We start from the raw sequence: 20,713 nt of genomic DNA, 5'->3' as shown, positions 1-20,713 counted from the left end.
TGTGTATGTCAAAAGTGATCTTTATTTTGTTTGGACATTTTTTGTGCTTGAGAAAATCTGTTTTACAGCCTCAAATATTACAAACTGTGCAATGAATCAAAGGGCAAAATTTTAAACATTGAGGGCAATTTCCATGAAAAGTCTGTTCAGAGTTAGAGTAAGATGTTGGTTCTGGATAAGAGGTAAAATTCTAAAATATTCAGTGATTGTGAAGGAACAAATTACTGCAGTTGCTGGCATCTGTACTGAAAGCAACAAATGCTGGAGATCACAGTGGGTCAGATAGCATCCATGGAGAGACAGCAAGCCATCGTTTGTAGATGACTCTTCATAAGAGCTGAAGTCAAGTGTGGAGGGGATAGAATTTATGCTATAGTTTTGGGGTGGAGGGGTGCAGGTGGTGGTTGGGGGTAATGGGTATAGGTGCTGGCGGAGAAAAGATGTTGCTAGTTCAGATTAAGTGATCGGAATGTGAGAATGGCAGAATAATGTTGTGTCTCCTGTCGGACTTAAAAGGACAGTAACTGGGATGGAGGAGGGGAGGACATGGTTACAAGCGAAAAGCAAGGGAAGAAATGGCTCACAATTTAAAGACGTGGAACTCAATACTAAGTCCAGGAGGCTGTAAAGTGCCTAGTCTGAAAATGAGATGTTGTTCCTTCAGTTTGCGCTGTCATTCACTGGTACACTGCAGCATGCTGAGGACAGACGTGTTAAAATGACTGGCTACAGGAAGATCAGGGTCCTGCTTGTACATAGACCCACTTCTGTAAGTCATTATCCAGTCTGTGTTTGGTTTCTCCAATGTAGAGTAGGCTACATTGGATGCAGTAAATAAAATAGCCAAGATTGGAGGAGGTACAGATGAAATGCTACTTCACCTGGAAATGACCTTCCTGTAGCCGGTCATTTTTTGTGCTTGAGAAAATCTGTTTGCAGCCATAAATATTACCAAATTGTGCAATGACCCAAAGGGCATAATTATAAACATTGAGGGCAATTTCCATGAAAAGTCTGTTCAGGATTAGAGTAAGAATTTGGTTCTGGATAAGAGTCCTGTTCGCATGTTCACCTGCCTGTTTTTCTTGTTGAATTGAGGAGGTGAACTTGCTATTTTCCAGTCTAATGGAACCTTTCCAAAATTCAATGTATTTTGGAAAATCAGCACCAAAGCATCTATGATCTCATTTAAGACCCTAGGATGAAGTCCATTAGGTTCCTGAGACTTATTACTTTGCAGCTCCACTGGTTCTCTCCGTACTGCTTCCCTGGTGATTATAATTTTACCAAGTGCATCTCTTCAACCTCCGGACTTACAGCTGTCACTAGGAAGTTCTTGGGCTGTACCACCACTGACCTACATTCCTTAACCTTGTATCTGATAGTTTGGTGAGCTGCACAAAAACTGTTGGCAGTCCAGGCAGTGTTATTAGTGATATTATTGACCATTATAGGAATTGTGCCAGTTAAATACCAATGCTTTAAATATGCCACTTAATAATGTATCATCAGAGATAAAGCAGTAAATACTTTGATAATTCCACATTATGATTTATCATCATTTTTTGAAGAAAGTTGCAATTATTATACTGCTGAAATCAGGGGAATTTCTCCTGTATCTATAGAATGTGGATATGGAGTCTTGACGTAATCAACAGTCCAAGAGCTTTGAACACTTCAACTGATCACATTACACTCATCAGGAACACATTTTGTTGTTTGTCATCTCATCAACACCAACAAGCTCAATAGACACTGAAACGGGACAAATGTTATTGACAGCAAAATAACAGTACTAGTTGAGAAGAGAATGAAATCTACATATCTGGCTCTAAAATTACAGTAGCCAGCTGGTGCATACAGTGGCCACATTTAACCCTATATATTATGTAACTGTATGAAACAGCATTGCTTCAACGATTTACTGGTTGATTGTGGAATGTTGTTTAAAGTATCAAGCCTGATAATTCATAGAGTATAGAGATGTACAGCACAGAAACAGACCCTTTGATCCAACTTGTCCATGTTAACCAGATATCCTAACCTAATCTAGTTCCATTTGCTAGCACTTGGCCCATTTCCCTCTAAACCCTTCCTGTTCATTGACCCATCCAGATGCCATTTAAATGGTGTAATTGTACCAGCCTCCACCACTTCTTCTGGTAGCTCATTCCATACATACACCATGGTCTGCGTGAAGTTGCCCCTTAGGTCCCTTTTAAATTTTTCCCCTCTCATCCTAAATCTATGCCTTCTAGTTCTGGACTCTCCCACCCAGAGAAAAGATCTTGTGTTTTTAACCTATCCAAGCCCCTCATGATTTTATAAATCTCTATAAGGTCACCCCTCAGCCTCTGACACTTCAGGGAAAACTGCCCCAGCTTATTCAGCCTCTCTCTGTAGCTCAAATCCTCCAACCCTGGCAACATCCTTGTAAATCTTTCCTGAACTCTTTCAAATTTCACAACATCTTTCCAAGACGAGGAATTCCATGCAATATTCCAAAAGTGGTCCTGTATAGCTGCAACATGACTCCCAACTCCCATAAAGGAAAGCATACAAATACCTTCTTCATTATCCGATCTACCTGTGTTTGATCTTTTTCATCAACCATTTTTGTTTATGCCTTGAAATATTTTATTTGATTTTAATGAAATACATCAAGATTACCATTTTGATTGTGTTTGTGAAGTGGAATCTGGAAGTTTATTTTTAAATGTGAACTACCGTGAGTGGAAATGCATCGTGGCATTTTAAATTTAAATGTCAGTTATGTGGCACAGGAGATGTTAGGGAATGCATTATCAAAACGGAAGTACACCAGATTAAAGACTATTCCTATTGAATATTTATTTCCCATTGAATGCAAATTAATAGTCATGGATCTCTTTCAAATTATACCATCAGTTCTTGTTATTTATTTGAAACAATTAGAAGAGCCTTTTCTATATGATCAAGTTAAAGTAATAAATGACTTTCAGATTTTTAGAAACAATATTTTAAACTAAAACCCCTCTTCTCATTTGGCTTTTGAAAAGCCAGTCCCCATCTAGTTGACAGCACAAACATAACACCAGCAGTGCAGTGTTTAATTAATTTTCAAACTATATTTTATATTGTTCTGTTAAAGCAAACAATTCCTGAGTTACATGATTAATTTTTAAATGTATTTTAAACAGGAGTATCTGACCAGTTTAAGAATTTGCATGAGTTAAATTATGCTAGTTTTTCAGAATTGATGCATTGTTGGGTGTGTCTGTGTAGCCAGGCACCTTGCGTTTAAAAAGCCTGCATTTGCACTCTCACATTCACATATATATGTCAATATGACAAAGTCTTTGAAAATTTCAGAGTGTGGAGCTGGAACATACCTACACTGCAAATGGAGCTTGTTTTTCCTTTCCTCCTAAAACTTACTCACTTCCTTTCCTGAAGGTGATATTCACCCTGAATTTAGTTCATTGGCCATTAGATCCCTGCATGATTATTCGATGCATGCAAGCCTAGACAGTTTACATGGGCAGGCTGTTCAACTTTGGGATTAATAGTACACCTTTACAAAAATGTTGACAGCTGTATGTTTCGAGGACGATTCTGGTCAGACGCTGGAACCATTTTTCCCCTTCTGCTACCTGAAAGATACTGCAATCAATTGTAGCCTTTGAACAAGACACAGATAATGCTGGAGAAATTTAGGTCTAGTAAGAGTTGTGCAGAGAGAAACAGAGGTAACATTTCAAGTCCGGTATGACTCTTATTCATCTTCTGAAGAAGAGTCATAATGGATTCAAAACATTAACTCTGTATCTTTTTCAATAGAAGCTGCCAGACCTACTGAGTTTTCTTCTGGAGTACAGTTTCATAGTTCCTCGAAAGTAGAGTCGCAGGTAGTGAACAAGGCGTTTGGTACGCTTGCCTTTGTTGCTCAATGCATTGAGTATAGGAGTCGGAATCATTACGGCTGTACAAGACACTGGTTAGGCCACTTCTGGAACACTACGGTCCATTCTAGTGTCCTTGCTATAGGAAGGCTATTGTTAAACTTGAAAGGATTCAGAAAAGATTTAGAAGGATGTTGCCAGGGTTGGAGGGTTTGAGCTATAAGGAGAGGTTGAATAGGTGGAGGCTGGTACAATTACACCATTTATAAGGCATCTGGATAGGTATATGAATAGGAAGGGTTTGGAGGGCTATGGGCCAAAATGCTGGAAAATGGGAAGAGATTAATTTAGCATATCTGGTCAACTTGGACGAGTTGGACCGAAGGGTCTGTTTCAGTGCTGTACATCTGTAAGCTTCTATGACTCTGTGTTTGGTTCAGATTTCCACCATCCACATTACCTTGCTTTTAAATATATCATTTAAACTGCTGTTCCTGTTGGCTTACCACAGAGTCAAACCTGAGCTATCTGGTTTAGAATTACCACTAGTTTGTGTATTTACTGACTAAACCACAGGAGAAGTATAGACAAATGTACTTTTATCTATTTGTACATTCCAATTGCATTTTTCCCATTCCAGGCAGGCAGTGGGCCTATCAGTCCTGTACAGAATTTGGCTATTATCAGTCAACTGAATCACCACTGCAGCCTTTTTCTGGCTTTCCTCTCAGGTAAATAGATTTCTAGGTTACTTATTGCTTAGAGTTGTTTCTTTTGATAACCTCTTGCCTAATGAGGAACATGAACACACAATAATTCTGAGCTAATGTACATTTAAAATGTGACAATGTAAGAACCATGTGTAAAACCTGACTTTGACTATGACAAATTTTTAAAAAATGTAGGAGCAAATCATACAGTATCAGCAATAATGATCTTCACATTTCTGAAGAAAAGTAACAGTCCATATTACTGTCACAAACATGTCCATTGAATGGCACAACTGTAGAAATAACCAAACTGTAAATGTGAAACAATTGATTCACTCTACAAGTAAGTGATGTTGTACAAGTAGTCATATGCATATTAAAGGAATGGAACAAGCATCGTTTTATTAAGGAATGTGTGTCTTCAACCAAGCAGAGAAACTGCAACCTATGACAATGTTGTTTTATTTATTCAAGGACCGTGGACTTCACTGGCTCAGGCAACATTTATTACCCCTCCCTAATTGTCTAGAGAAGCTGCCTTCATAAATCACTGCAGCCCACTGGTGTTGCTACACCTGAAGTACTATTAAGGAGGGAGTCCTAAGATTTCAGGACCCAGTGAAAGTGGAAGATTCTGATGTAGTTCCAAGTCAGGATAGTGAGTGGCATTGAAGTGAACTTGCAGGTGATGGAGTTCCCATGCATTTGCACAATTCTAGAGGGTAGTGGCCATGGGTTTTGAAGGTTTTGTCCATGAAGCTTTGCTGAGTTGTTACAGTGCTTTCTGTGGATTGCATATACTGCTGTCATTGTCGCCAATGGTGGAGGAACTGTGTCAGCATCATCACCTTATAGTCCAAGGAACAATCACTTAACAAAGAGCTCAAACGTAAAGCATAAATATCACTGAAAAGGCAAAGGAAATTTACAGCCATTAATTATGAATACCAAAACATTATACTCAAAGAAGTGTCATCAAGAATGTAGCAATTAAGATGACGATGGCATCGTACATGCCACAGTGAAAAAGTAGGCAGGGGATTCTGTAGATCAGGACAAAGTAAGGACTGCAGATGCTGGAGATCAGAGTCAAAAGGTGTGGCACTGGAAAAGCGCAGCAGGTCAGGCAGCATCTGAGGAGCCTGATGGAGGGCTTATGCCTGAAACATTGACTCTCCTCCTCGGATGCTGCCTGACCTGTTGTGCTTTCCCAGTGCTATACTTTCTGATTCTATAAACCAGACAAACCTAATTCTCCTTGCTCTTTCATTTAAAAACAATATTAGCATATAGAAGCTGGGAACAACATGTATCATGTGTCAGATCTTGAGAATTTCAGAAAATCACTCCATATGAGAAAATGACGACTGCAATATCTTGAATGAGGAATTTGGAAGGTACGTGGCTGCAGAAATTAGGAGAGAAGCAACACTTTGATTTTTTTTTTGGGTCGTATTATAGATAAGCTCTGTTACTTGCACCCCATATTGAATTAATATAGCCGTAGATATGATGAATCAGTGTTCAGCTGAGTTGGCACATTGTAGTATTTGAATAGATGTGTGTTTATATCAGGGCAGCATCTGTTCCCTTCACAGACCAAGCATTATGAACTATGCCTGAAAAGCACTACAGTTCAGTGTACAAACCATCATCTTCACCATCACTTGGAACAAGCATCAGCACAATTATACACACTTTGGAAAATTTAGACATTAATGACAAAGAAGTGTGTGTGAGGTACCAACAGTGTAAAGAAAAGGTAACAGTGGCACTGGTTAATGATGGGCCAGCTAGTGCCGAGCAGTGATGCAGCATGAATACACATTCATATGGGCACACATCTTAGTGGGCTGGCTTTCAAAAAAAATGTTCTAACATCAATGTTACAATGGGGAATCACATGCTTCTTCGCAAATGTATTTTAAAGCATAACAGAGTGTCTGAATGAGCCAACATCAATATATGCATCAGGAACAAAAACATAAGTTACTGGAAAAGCTCAATAGGTCTGGCAGTATCTGTGATGAGAAATCAGAGCTAACGTTTCCAGTCTGGTGGAGTTCTGAGGAAGGGTCACTGGACCCGAAACATTAACTCTGGTTTCTCTTCACAGATGCTGCCGGACCTGATGAGCTTTTCTAGAAACCTCTGTTTTTGTTTCTGATTTACAGTATCTGCAGCTCATTCAGTTTTTAATCAATATATGCACAGTCACCTCCCATGAGGAAATCATGGAGCAAGAATTATCATGCAATCTGGTATTGAATGCAAGGAAACACCAGTGGCATCTGTTATAGGAAGTCTATTTTTCAAGCATAATGCATAAAGGTATCTTTCATTTGAATTACATTTTATGATAAAAATTATTACTGGCTGAAACTACTGGCAAATGGTTGGAGACAGCCACAAGAGAATCGAAGAACAAAATTTTCTATGTACTTGTGTAGCAATGAAGTAATGGTTTAGTCTCTTGTCATTTCTTGAAATTCATTTGGAGCATTTGGACATCACTGACTGGCCAGCATTATTGCAAGTCTCTAATCACCCTTGAGAAGGTGATGGTGAGCTGCCTTCTTGAATTGATGTAGTGCATGTGCTGTAGGTAAACCCACAATGACATATAGGAAGGAATTCCAGGATATTGACCCAGTGACAATGAAAGAGCGGTGATACATTTACATGTCAGAGTGAATGGATTACTACAGAAGTGGACAGTTGGCAAACATATATCTTTGATGGCCTTTCTATATCTCTGATTAATAGCAATAAATATCAGTTCACATCAATATCCATACCTCAACCCGCATGACTAAAACAGATTTGGTCATTTATCTCACTGCTGTTAGTAGGAATTTTCTATGCACAAATTGCTGACCCGTTCTGAAATTGCATTAGTGATACTACTCAAAAGCACATCCTTGACTGTAAAGCACATTGAGACATCCTGAGATTATGAAAGGCACTACATAAATGCAATTCATCCGTTTAGAATCCCTCTTCATCTTATTGATGTCAGAAAGAATAAGCATTGCCGCCACAGAGTACAGCATTGAGCACAGTGGACTGATTGATATGCCTGGGAGCTCACAGCTTGATAACTATGGCATGCAATCTACTGCTAAACCTGTTGGTAAGTGGCTGCAGCTCAGCAGGGGACCCAGATTTCTGTCTGGCTAACATGAGGTTCAGCTGAACTACTTCAAGTCAGCTGTCACTTCTTAATAGGGAGATGCATTCAGGCCACAGCAGCTGATGAAATTGTATCCAAACATATTTTATATAAAGAATAAGGCCACCAATGAAGTTATAGGGTCCTGGGTCTTTGGTGCAGATCCAGAGGTCGAAGTGCAGGAGCTGGAATGGAAGGAAAACATCACATTTACACTGTTAGCCAGGAGGCTCTCCAGGGGAATGAATTGGGAGCAGCTCGCGAGGAGGTCAATTCAAGCAATCCTACCCTGATGACCCAGTGCAATGCTGCAACATTTCCTATGGTCTTGCACATGTAGTTAACATCAGTGAAAGTATCTTGTGCCATCTGCTAGCCAGCAAACCACCAACCTCACACACTGCTCAGTGCACCACATCCCTGCATCATTTACCAATCATATAGAACATTCAGATATGTCATCTTGCCATCAGATACTTTAACAATGTTGCCAGCTTCTCACCTAATCTCACAGCTTCCACATGCTGCCAGCTATTCAACTCTGACACATACATCTCGGAAGTATTGTGCAACATTCTCACTGATGCACCTCCCTCTCCCTTGCAAGGCTAGGTCACACGAGAGGAGGCAGCAGTGAAAAACTGAGGACAGTTTGACATGCCACCATTTTCTAAGCCCTTGGAAGAGTTAGTGCTACAAATTACTAGGCCAGCAGAAGAGGCCCTTGTAAATGACACCACCAAAACAATGATGTTTGCCTGCCTAATGATGCTTCTCAAACCCCACTTCATACTGCTGTCACTTTCATGATTCATGAGACAATCATCGAAGCCTGCTTCATCTATTAGCCACCCAGTGGTTTGTCATGGTGATTCAAATGCAGTTGACATAGTGGTCTGCTGCAGAATGAAGACACTATGACCAGCGTCACAATCTCAGGCATTGTCCCACATGATTCTCTATGTATGGTCACATATCAGTTGGACATCCAGGGAGAGGAATCCCATTCTATTATGGTGTATTTGATGTTGACATGGAGTGCCCACAACGTGATATACATACAGTCAATGGAACTCCACTTTATGGAGATGCTGTCCAGTATGGCAAGCTACAAGCTCTCTCCATTTGCTACTCTGTGGCAAGAGAAAATGAGTGTTGTCAGCTGTCTTGGAATACAGAGCCTTATGTGTCAGTGGTCAGCAAAATCATAGATGTTGCAAATATTGCCTTGCTGCAGCCTGAAAGGGGCCTGATGTCTAAAAGCTCATACCTTAGTTCCTACCTAGAAGCTAGTAATGCCGTCTTGCCTTAGCTGTGTGGACATAGCTGTGATTGCATCAGGCAGCAGCTTTCCTGTTGAGGAATCCTTGATGTAGCAAAAACATCTGACTCAGTGTTCCTTGCCGAGTTCACAGTAAGATAAATGTTCCCGGAACGCTCTGTACAAATATGACCTCCAGCTAGGAATCACTCCTCTCTTCCAGCAGTTTATCCTGCTCTGTGCACGTCTGTTTACTTTTTTTGTCAATTTGTAATTTTAAAAAATCGCAACTACACCCATTTCTGGGGGAGTAAATGATTTGTTCATGTTCCTTGAAGTGAAGCCAAAATTTTTCAGTACATTCCACTGCACTCCCCTGTAGAATTGAACAACTGTCATACAATGCTTTTCACAATCGCAATAACGGCCAGTATAAACCGACCAGCAACAAATCTTTAAATACTTGATAATTCCATTAAAGATTACTGCTTGGTTTGAGGGCATGTAGGATCATCCCTTCCTTCTGTTGAATGTAAGGTCAGCTTTGTGTGTTTAAGAACAGTACTGTGGTGTGATCGACAATGGCAAAACTGTCGGTAAATGAATGAAGTCAAACTCTGCTAGCATAGCTGCAGTGGTTACTCCTGCACACATGGTAATGCCTTTGCAAAGTGATATCTGGCATAGTTCACCTCCTAAATATGCACACACGTTACAAAGTGAAAGAAATAAAAGTCGTATCAAATTGTTATTATTGATTGTTTGATTTAATACAATTTTGCAAACGCATGTTAGCTTATTCCCTCTTTTATTACAGGTACAAACTTCAGCAATGTGTAGATTTATTTGGCCCAGCATTTAATAACTCTGTGGTTGCTGATGCTGTGGAGCACACCAATGAAAACTATGGAGGCACAAACATCAAAGGCAGTCGGATAGTTTTCCCCAATGGATCAATGGATCCCTGGCACATACTGGGAATTACCAAACAGCAAAAAGCTATTTACATTCAAGGTAATGAAACTGTAGATATGAAACACGTTGAGCTAGAGTTTCAGTTAGTGTGCACTATGTTTTAGCAGCAAAACCAGCCAAACAACTGCAAACAATTGCAAATGTCCAAATGTAAGTTGCAATCAAAGTAAATTGAGCTTTCTTCACCTTGAGCATGGTTTTAAAATCACTTTGCTAAACTCCAGCCCCACCCACACAACTGGCAATATCCCCAGAATAAAATGACAAGAATGATTAGTTTCAACTAACACAACCTATAATGATCTAACAAATAAATTCTTCAAACTGAGCCCATTTTCTTAGGTGCACAGGCATTAGTAGGAACATTTTGAATGTTTTTAGATACCACAAAATATTTAATTTACAATGAAACTGACTAGTAAATATTTCATTACATCTTTTTATAACATTATTCTCAGTCTTCTAAAATTAGGTTACTCACAGAGAGTGAAAAGGACATCCAACTAAAAGTGTGATAAATCCACTTTCAGCATGTTAATTGAACTCCTCTGGTTATCACTCTTAAACATCAATGAATAGTTTTAATACAGAGAAAAAAAATGATGATGTTGTTTAATTTTCCAATTACACAGATCATTGGAATATTTTATTTTTGATCAGGCAAAAATGTTGTAGTGGAAATTTGAACAAAACTTACCACACTCCAATTTCATGTGCAATGTGGGTCCAAAGTGGAAACCATTCCATTTATGAAACAAGGGTATAATTGTGAGTATGCGAATGGCACATGATATGGCTTATCTCTTGGTGTTTTCCATCAACTGGGATTCTGTAAGACTGTCCTCTCCCTTGTTCTGCTCCTTTTTCAAATCATTAATTTTTCCACTCTCTAATCAACAATAATGTAAGACAACAGTTCTGTACACTAGTGAGTGAGTGTTTAGTAAGTATTAGTGAAGAAGTATGTGATGCATTTCAATTAGAAAGACGTCCTACCTCACTCAAGCCTATTTTCCAATAGATGTAAACAATCACAAGGCATTATTCTAGGAGCGCCTTTGGCCAACATACAAATCTGAACCAGTTCTTAAAATAGATGACCTAGTAATTCATTTCATTGCTGTTTGTGGAAGCTTACTTTGTGCAAATTGGCAGCTGCACTTCCTATATTGTAATGGTGGGCAGAATTTTACAGACCCACCAGTAAGTGTGCCAGGAAGGAACAAAAAAAACTTGGGTGGCTTCTCCTCTAATTGCACCCAGTCTGAAATTTTACAGGGACGCTATTAGGTGTAGAAATTTCCAATACCTGTTAAAATTCCTAATACATGCTTATACCTACATTTATGTATCTACTTTTTATCACAGTGTTGAGATGTTACTAAACCTAGAGCATCCTAAATCAACTCATCTCACAATGTAGAAATTTTCCAAATAAATGCCTGTGAAGCACTAGCTGTGAGGTTCATTGTTTTTCATTGTTATACCCAGCCCTGCACTCAGGATAAGCGTAGAGCAAGGGCAATCATGCAGATAAGGCTGCGGAAGATGTATTATAAACACCATAAATATCATTTAGAAATGTATTTTAATCTCCAGTGACAAATTGGAAGGTCCACTTGACCAAGATTTCAAGTTTTAAGTTTTTTTTTACTTGTACAAATAAACTAAAACTAACAATGACTAATCATTAAAATAAAAACGGGGAAACCTGAATTGAAAGCAGAAAGTGCGAGAGAACCCAACAGATCTGGCAACATCTCTGGAGCCAGACATTGAGTTCATATTTTGAGACCAACATATTGTTAACCTTGTTTATTTCTTTCGCCATAGATACTGCCAGACATGTTGACTTTCTCTAGCACTTTCTGCTTTGATTATATTGACTAAGATTATTTCAGTAGGTAATGTGAACTCTAAACTGCAGAAAGGTTTCCCCATGTGACATTTAAATGATTGAAACACCCTCTGCACAGTTATACTTTACTCAGTCTTTGAAATAACACTTCATTGTCCAGGAAACAGTCCAAGAAACAGTCCAAATCTATTCTCAGCAAATGGTGGCTTGCTTCATTTTTCCTTTTCCAACTGGGTAGCGTGTAATCCTCAAACTGAGACTGAGACTTCATTGTAAGGGTTACTCTGGAAACCCCTCCTCTGGACAAAGCTAGGTGAATCTTCCAGTCTCATTTAAATCCTCAAGAATTTGATCTGTGCAATTTGAACACAAGTTCCCGCTTAACATTCTGTGTGGTAAGCAATAGATACTGGCTGTCTCCATTTCTTTTAGAACTATTAAACAACATCAAAATAGTGCTATAAGTTCTTTTGGCATTTAAAGAACCTTAAGCCATTAAATAAAAGCAGAACAACATATTAAGATTATCTGCATGAATTTCCACTATGTCCTTTCATCAACTGTTTATTGCATTCTCCAAGGATTAAGAGTTGATTCTTGTTACCATGTATCCATTTTCAAGGCATTAAATTTTCTTATTCTCTGTTAAATAAATACTTTACAAACTCGCTGGTTGATGAATGATTCTGTATGATCATAGAATAAAATGATTAACTACTAGAGATTAAATACTGGACAGCAACATCATTATTAGCAAATTGACACAGGATGGAAACAGTCCAACCAGGAAAGGGGTTATACTGGACCTGATTTTGGGAAGTGAGCCCTGCCAGGTGAATGAAGGTTCAGTGAGAGAGCATTTCGGGAGTAGTGACCATAATACTGAGAGTTTTAAAATCCTTATGGATAGGGATGACAGCAGTTCTCGGGTGAATGTGTTAATTTGGGGAAAGGCAAACTATAACAAATTAGGCATAAACTGGTGATTGGAGGTGGTAAATCCACATTGGACATGTGAGAGTAATTCAAATGGCAGTTGTTAAGAGTTCAGGAGCGGCACATTCCTGCAAGAATGAAGGATTGGAATGTTATGTGACCTTTGGATGACTAGGATGTTATAACCTTGGTCAAAAAGAGAAAGGAAGCATACGTAAAGTCTAGGAGGATGGGCTTTTTATCCATATAGAGGGCAGCCAGGGAAAGGGTTGGCCCACTCAAGGACAAAAAAGCGAATCTATGTGTGGAGCCATAAGAAGTAGGTGATGTTCTCAATAAATACTTTGTGTTGGTTTTCATCAAAGGGAAGAAATTGGTGGAGGAGGATTTCAGAGAAGAGAGTGTTGAATGTCTAAACTGAGTTGCCATTAAAAAGGAAGAGGTGTTGTATGTCTTAAAAAAGTAAGCCCCTGTGTCCTCAATATTTTATCCCAGAATATTGAGGGAGGTAAGGCAACTGATAGCTAGAGCATTGACATACATCTTTCTATTCTCTTTGGCCATAGGTGAGGTCCCAGAGAGCTGGAAAATAGTCAATGTCCTATTGTTTAGGAAAGGTAGCAGGGATAGTCCTGGAAATTACAGGCCTGTGAGCCTCACATTGGAAATTATTGGAAAAGATTCTCAGGGACACGATCCATACACATTTAGAAGCAAATGGACTGATTAGTGACAGACAACATGGTTCTGTGCGGGCAAGTTCGTGCCTCACTAACTTGATCAAGTTTTTTGAGGAGACGACAAAGAGGATTGATGATGGAAAAGTGGTTGATATTGTCTATGTGGACTTCAGTAAAGTCTTTGACAAGGTCCCTCATGGTAGATTGGTACAAAAGGTGAAGTCACATGGTATTTGGGATGAGCTGGCAAGGTGAATACAGAACTGGCTTAGTCATAGAGGACAGAGGGTAGTGATGGAAGGATGCTTTTGGAGTGGAGGGTTCTGACTAGTGGTGTTCCCATAGGCATCAGTGTTGGGACCTCTGCTGTTCGTGATCTACCTAAATGGTTTGGAGGAAAACGTAGCTGGTCTAATATGTTTGCAGATGATACAAAGCTTGGTGGAATTTTGAAGTGTGAGGAGGAGTGTCAGAGGATACAGCAGGATATAGGTCAGTTGGAGGCATGGGCAGAAACATGGCAGATAGTGTTTAATCTGGACACGTGAGGTGTTGCATTTTGGAAGGTCAAATACAGGTGGAAATTATACAGTGAATGCAGAACTCTTATGAGTATTGATATACAGAGGGATCTGGATGCACAGGTCCACAGATCACTGAAGGTGGCAGCACATGTAGATAAGATAGTAAACAAGGCCTAAGCATGTGTGCCTTCATTGGGGGGTGGTGGAGGAGTATAAAAGAGGTGTGAAAGGCAGGTTTCTCGCACAAAGGGTGATGAGTGGGTGGAACGTGCTGCCAGAGGAGGTGGTGGAAAGACACAATAGCAGCTTCAAGAAACACCTGTAAAGATACATGAATAGAAAGGGAATCGAGGCATACAGATTCTGTAAGTGAAGACTGTTTAATATGGAAGGGCAAAATGAGTCGGCGCAGGCTTGGAGGGCCAAATGCCCTGTTCCTGTGCTGTACTGTTTTTTGTTTTTTGTAAATTGTTTCAAGTCAACTGAACATAGCTCTTCCTTATTAAAAGTGGGAATGAACAAGCAACCATTGTTCCCAGATACTATCGCTATTAGCCAGCAATGCTTTTGCTTTATCAGTGAGTTGTAAGTACATAAACTATGCTGATGAATACTCCTGTTGAAGGAATGACATCTATAATAAAAGATTTAGGTATAAAGTGAAAATCTGTGAAAATCACCAGTGTTTAATGGTGATTTTCATTTCAATCTATAAATTGCTGTTAATATGTGTTCACTGAAATAAGATGCTCTTATTTTATAAATCTTAATCTGTTATTTATTCTTGATCAAGATAATAAAGTTGCTGATAATCCTCAACTTGCAAACATAAAATGCCCTTTGACAAATATTCAGCACTTGACTGTTGTTAGTGTGTTAAATGTAATAATTTTTGACATGACTAAATAGGTCAAATCGACTCCAATTTGTCTATCGGACCAAAAGGTCCATGTCAGATGCCATTTCACTTGCCCTTCACTCCTCCCTAGAACATCTTGACACCAAGAAAAGCTACCAAGAATCCTACTCATTGACTACAGTTCAGCCTTCAACACTATTATTCCCTTGAGACTGAGGACTGAACTTAGTGATCTCAGACTAAGCCCCACTCTCTGCAAATGGATCCTCAGTTTCCTGACCCACAGGCCACAATCAGTAAATATTGGGGGCAATATTTCATCCTTACTAACACTCAATACTGGAGCCCCCAGGAATGCGTACTCAGCCCCCTATTGTACTCACTATTTACCCATGACTGAGTCACCAAATACTAGACTAATGCCATTTACAAGTTCGCTGATGACACCACCATAGTCGGTCAAATTTCAGATGGTGACGAAACTGACTACAGACGGGCAGTAGAAGACCTGGAAAAATAGTGCACTGAGAACAACCTAGCTCTCAATGCCAGCAAAACCAAGGAACTCATTTTTGACTTTGGCGAGATATTACTCATGCCCCCCTACACATTAACAGCACAGAGGTGGAACGAGTGGAGAGTGTCAAGCTCCTGGGAGTGGTCGTCAACAACAAGCTTTCTTGGACTGTTCATGTGGGTGCACTGGTTACAAAGGCCCAACAAAGTCTCTTCTTCCTCAGGCAGCTGAGGAAATTTGGCATGACGGCGAATACCCTTGCCAACTTTTATAGGTATGCCATCAAGAGCATTCTGTCTGGATACATCACTACCTGGTATGGCAACTGTACCATTCAAGATCGAAGATAGTTACAGAGAGTGGTGAACACGGCCCAGACAATCATAAAGGCCAATCTCCCATCTACAGAATCCATCTGCCAGGCCTGCGGTCAAGGAAAGGCCACCAGCATTCTCAAAGATCTATCGCACCCTGGCAATGTTTTTCTACAACCTCTACCATCAGGGAAAAGGTACAGAATCCTGAACACCCACACACACACCAGCCGGTTTCGAAACAATTTCTACCCTACCATTGTTAGAATACTAAATGGACTCTCAAACTCTTAACATTCGCCTGACCTGTGTTTTTGTTTTTGCCGCTGCTTACCTATTATTTACTTATCTGTGCTACTTAACTCTGTGATCTGCCTGTATTGCTCGTAAGACAAAGCTTTTCACTGTACCTCGTCACACGTAACAATAAATTCAATTCAATTCAATTCTTTGCAATATACACAACACTATCACAGTTGCTGGCTATCTTTTCAATTAGTCTGCTTTTTTAAAGAAAATAGATTATTTAAAGACTTGTCTTGAAAATATGCCAGTGTTTATTTACAAATATTAACAGCAGTTGAAAGAGAACACCAACCATTTAGTTACAGTGACGTCAGGCAACATCTGAGTAGGTTACTTTTGCAAGTCAATTGGCATTGATGAAATAACCCATTCCTGACGCATTAATACCAAAAATGATAAATGAATGTTATAAAACTTTTGTTGCTTCCTCCATGTTAATCTACACAAGTTCCAAAGCGACATTTGCAAAAGTAAAAATGGACAAAATGTTCCCATTTGCCTTTAAAATGTTTTGTCAAGTGGGGTACATGGAGCTCAGTCTGCCATGGCTCGGAGTAATCTTTCTCGTGTGATCTTCCACTCTTCACCTCCTTGACCATACAACTAGGCTAATGGGTGTCATTCTCAGGGAGTTTACATGGTTTGAGAGATGGAGGTGCTCACCACTCCTGGGACCTTCTGGCTTTCAGGCCTCCCGCATGCTACTTAAAGTCTAGCTAAGCATCAGTTCAATGCCCACAAATCAGAAACTGGCCCTCACATTGTGGCACTCGACTGTTATCACTAAACATATGACTCAGAGAAATGGAAAGCACGCTCCCAGCTCCATGGACAGATAGCTTGGTGTCAGGTGATGGATAGGAGGACAGTCCTTTTACCAGTCAACTGCTATAAGAAGGCCATGCTGTCAGTGTGGATACAGATAATGGCCCACGTCAATGCTGCGTCCCAGGTGGAAAGGAATACCCAGTAGAATTGAAGGCAGGCATAACGAGTTTTTGCACTCCACAAGGGTGAGGGCTCACACTTACAGGGCCACCACTCACTCTTAACTCTGTTCTATTAAAGTGCTACCAGTGAGTTATTTAATCAATGCCAACTGACTTTGAAAGGCAACATATACATACCTTACAAAGGCTCATGGACTGCAACTCTCTGTGTTGCATACATTGGGACCATTAAACAGCTGTCACCCATCTCATGCAGCTAACCCTTCTTGCCCTCTGTGCTTTCTACTCACTCACTGGGAACACCTCACCACCTCTCCTGCTCATGTATTATTGCTAATTGTGCTTCCATCCACTTTCATTGTCCCTCCCTTCATCTCATTGCAGCAAAAATTGGCCCATCCTGACATCTCCAAGGCATCCTGACTAACCTATTTGTCATCACCACACTACTTGCACATGACCTCCAGGACTAATTGTGGCCTAATTCCTGAACTGCAGGAACAGATCTCCAAACTCTAGTAGCACAGAGTACTTAAGTGTAATGTAATCAGACGAGCCGTTGTGGCTATATCTTGTGACTGACTGTGGTGTCATTTCACACCATTAAGAACTGCTTTCCTTTAGTTTCACCAAGTGCATGCAGTATATTTCCCATTTGAACAGTTGGCGCATGCTGTAAGTATGACATTGACATAGCACGGTGCTGCACAGTAACACATCCAACCCTTATTTGTATAGATTAACTGCTCAGTACATCCTGCCTGCATCTCACTCGGTGCGAAAAAAAATACCAGCCACAGAGGTGACAGCCTGTAACTGAGTACTAAAGACCATGTGTATGAAGAATCCAATGTAAACCACAGAGGGACTGCAGCCTGACAGTCAATCCTGAAGTCAGTGATTGTGTGCTAAGTAAGCAATAAGAAATGTACGGAGATTGGCAGCCTCCACTAAGTGGTAAAGTAAGTGAATTCTAAGAAAACGAAGTGAGGACCATGAGTTGTACACTGTGCAGATACAGAGATGAATAAGTGCACCTGCATGCTAAGCAACCGAGCAGTAGCATGCAGGTCAAAGATGTCCATGAGCTCCAAGGTATAGTTTTGAAGGGCTGGAGTGGTATCTGAAGTGTTCCCGAGAGCAGGTGTCATGATATTGAGAGGCTGGTGGTTTGCTGATGCCAACTTGCATGGATGAATGGTTGAAGAGAATGGTGGTCAAAGAGCATACAGGAATGTTGTGATAAAGAAGTAGTTGCACAATGGCCAGGACAAGCATTCAGCTAGGTGCAGCTACTGGGCATCTGCTTGATTTAAATATCAAGAATATGTGCTATCTAGTTTGATTTGATTTGATTTATTATTGTCACATGTACAGAGATACAGAGAAAAATATTGTTTTCTGTGCAGTCCAGACAAATTATATCTTACATAAGCATTTCAGGCTAATAGAACAGAATGCTGAATATAGTATTACAGCAAAAGAGAAGGTGCAGAGAATTGTTTTATTCATTCATGGGATGTATGCGTCTCTGGCCAGCATTTATTACCTGTCCCTAGTTGTCCTTGAGAATGTGGATGAACTGTCTTCTCAAACTGCTGCATTTGATGCAGTTACACCAACAATGCAGTTAGGGAGAGAGGTCCAGGATTTTGAAGGAATGGTGATATATTTCCGAGTCAGGATGCTGTGTGGCTTGGAGGGGAACTTGTCGGTGGTGGTGTTCTCTCATATCTGCTGCCCTTGTCCTTCTAGATGGTTTTGGTCATGGGTTTGGAAGGTCCTGTCTATGTAACCTTGGTGAATTTCTCCAGTGTATCTTGCAAATAACATACACGGCTGCTACCGAGTGTCAGTGGTGGACGGAGTGAATGCATTGAAAAAGGTTAGTCACCACTCATTGGCAACATTCTCAATTCACCATTTATGGCCTGAGAGGAAAGTCGAGAAATTTATTCTTGATCTCCAGAGTCAATTTTTTTCATTTTGTCCAAAATTTCCCAAATTTCTTGCCATTACTCATGCCACACTAGGGAGGGTAATAATCTGCAACGTTTCTGTTAAGGCTGATAACCAGAGTCTGAGAGTGTGTCAATACTGAGTAGTTTAAGTAGTCTGACAATGGATCAGATCCCCAAAATACTAATTTTTTAGATTAGATTAGATTAGATTAGATTACAGTGTGGAAACAGGCCCTTCGGCCCAACAAGTCCACACCAACCCGCCGAAGCGCAACCCACCCATAACCCCTACATTTATCCCTTTAACCTAACACTACGGGCAATTTAGCATGGCCAATTCACCTGACCCGCACATCTTTGTGACTGTGGGAGGAAACCGGAGCACCCGGAGGAAACCCACGCAGACACGGGGAGAATGTGCAAACTCCACACAGTCAGTCATCTGAGTCGGGAATTGAACCCGGGTCTCTGGCGCTGTGAGGCAGCAGTGCTAACCACTGTGCCACCGTACCGCCCACTGATGTTTTTAAACTTCAATTTCAAAAGCTGTTTTTTTTTAAGAAAGGATCGTTCCAGAAAAAGAGTACAGATATAAATTCAGTCACCTTCTGACAAAGTCCTGTATGGAATAGGTAGACTGTTAGGGAAAGTTTAAACTGAAGGAGAAGAGATATTGATGGAGTTGACTGCCTTCCCCCTCTCAGCAGAAAGCCTCCTCTTGCCAGAAATTTTACTTTGCAAAAATATACAAAAGTTAAAAATCAACTGCCACCTTGATCTGCGTGTGCGAGTGAGGAAGGAAATCTGAGAGTGTTACCTGCTTTGGCCCGCACATGACTCCAGATCTCGAGTATTTGACTCCAAACTGTCCTCTGAAATGACAGAATAAGCCTTTCAATTCAAGGTCAATTAGGGATGAGCAATATTGCTGGCCTTCATATCTCAGGAAAGGACAAAGAAAAATATATTCAAAGAAAGGATTAGTTGAAGAGTGTGGAAGAAAATGTTTTTGATTTTGATTTTTTTTGAAATCCTAAGGACTAACAAAACACCTGGAAGGTATAAGTTGGCCTTATACAACTACAAAGATGAACAGTTGTTGGTGAATTCCATTCGGCAGTTGGTGACTGTTTCACAATTAGCTAGTTATCATTGACTTTAACAAATATCATTGACATTAAACTAAGAAGTGTATATGTGTATGCAGGATATACTTAGCATGTTCTTAAAGCAATAAATATAAATGAGGGTTTTATGAAAATATAGTGTACACAAGCCAGTTTTAGCAGGGTTTTCAATTTTGTTTGTTTTCCTTTATTACCCAGGTACAGCCCATTGTGCAGATATGTATCCAGAAAAACAAACTGATATACCGCAACTCACTAAAGCAAGAGAAGAAATTTTTCAACGACTCAGTAACTGGATTAAAGGATGAAGTCTTTCATCTATGTGTGAATGAAACTTTATAAAAGGAATCAGAACTTCAGGAATTAGCTCTATTTTTTCTTGCAACAACTTGATAGTATAAATGTCAAGAACAAATCCTAGTTACATTTTTCCCTCCAAAATTTGTTAATGCAATGCCTTTCTGTATAAACTGTATTATTACTGGTAATGATATTAAAATGCTTTTCACAATATATCTTCTAACCATATTGATTTATGGTTTAGTCAGAAGAATAAGTGTTAACCTATACTTGCAGAATTCTACAAGTAAAGAAACTCAACATTTCAAACTGTAAGCGTGTGCTTGTACTATTGTACATTTTTCACAATTGAAAATATTGGGTTTCAGGAATTCATATTAAC

At 39.9% G+C, this 20,713-nt stretch overlaps 1 protein-coding gene across 1 annotated transcript in view; it reads left to right on the top strand.

Annotated features, from left to right (window-relative positions):
- The window catches only part of prss16 (serine protease 16), a 51,853-nt gene extending 31,200 nt beyond the window's left edge, over window positions 1-20,653 (top strand). The window contains exons 7-9 of the mRNA XM_043702086.1: window positions 4,522-4,612; window positions 9,842-10,038; window positions 20,230-20,653. Of these exons, the coding sequence (XP_043558021.1) occupies window positions 4,522-4,612; window positions 9,842-10,038; window positions 20,230-20,339 (398 nt within the window). The 3' untranslated portion in view covers window positions 20,340-20,653. The remainder of the gene's footprint in view (window positions 1-4,521; window positions 4,613-9,841; window positions 10,039-20,229) is intronic.
- The last annotated feature ends 60 nt before the right edge of the window (window positions 20,654-20,713 follow it).

This window comes from Chiloscyllium plagiosum, chromosome 13 (assembly GCF_004010195.1).
Source record: "Chiloscyllium plagiosum isolate BGI_BamShark_2017 chromosome 13, ASM401019v2, whole genome shotgun sequence".
In the NCBI taxonomy this organism is placed as follows: domain Eukaryota; kingdom Metazoa; phylum Chordata; class Chondrichthyes; order Orectolobiformes; family Hemiscylliidae; genus Chiloscyllium; species Chiloscyllium plagiosum.
This window is presented reverse-complemented; position numbering and strand designations above follow the sequence as displayed.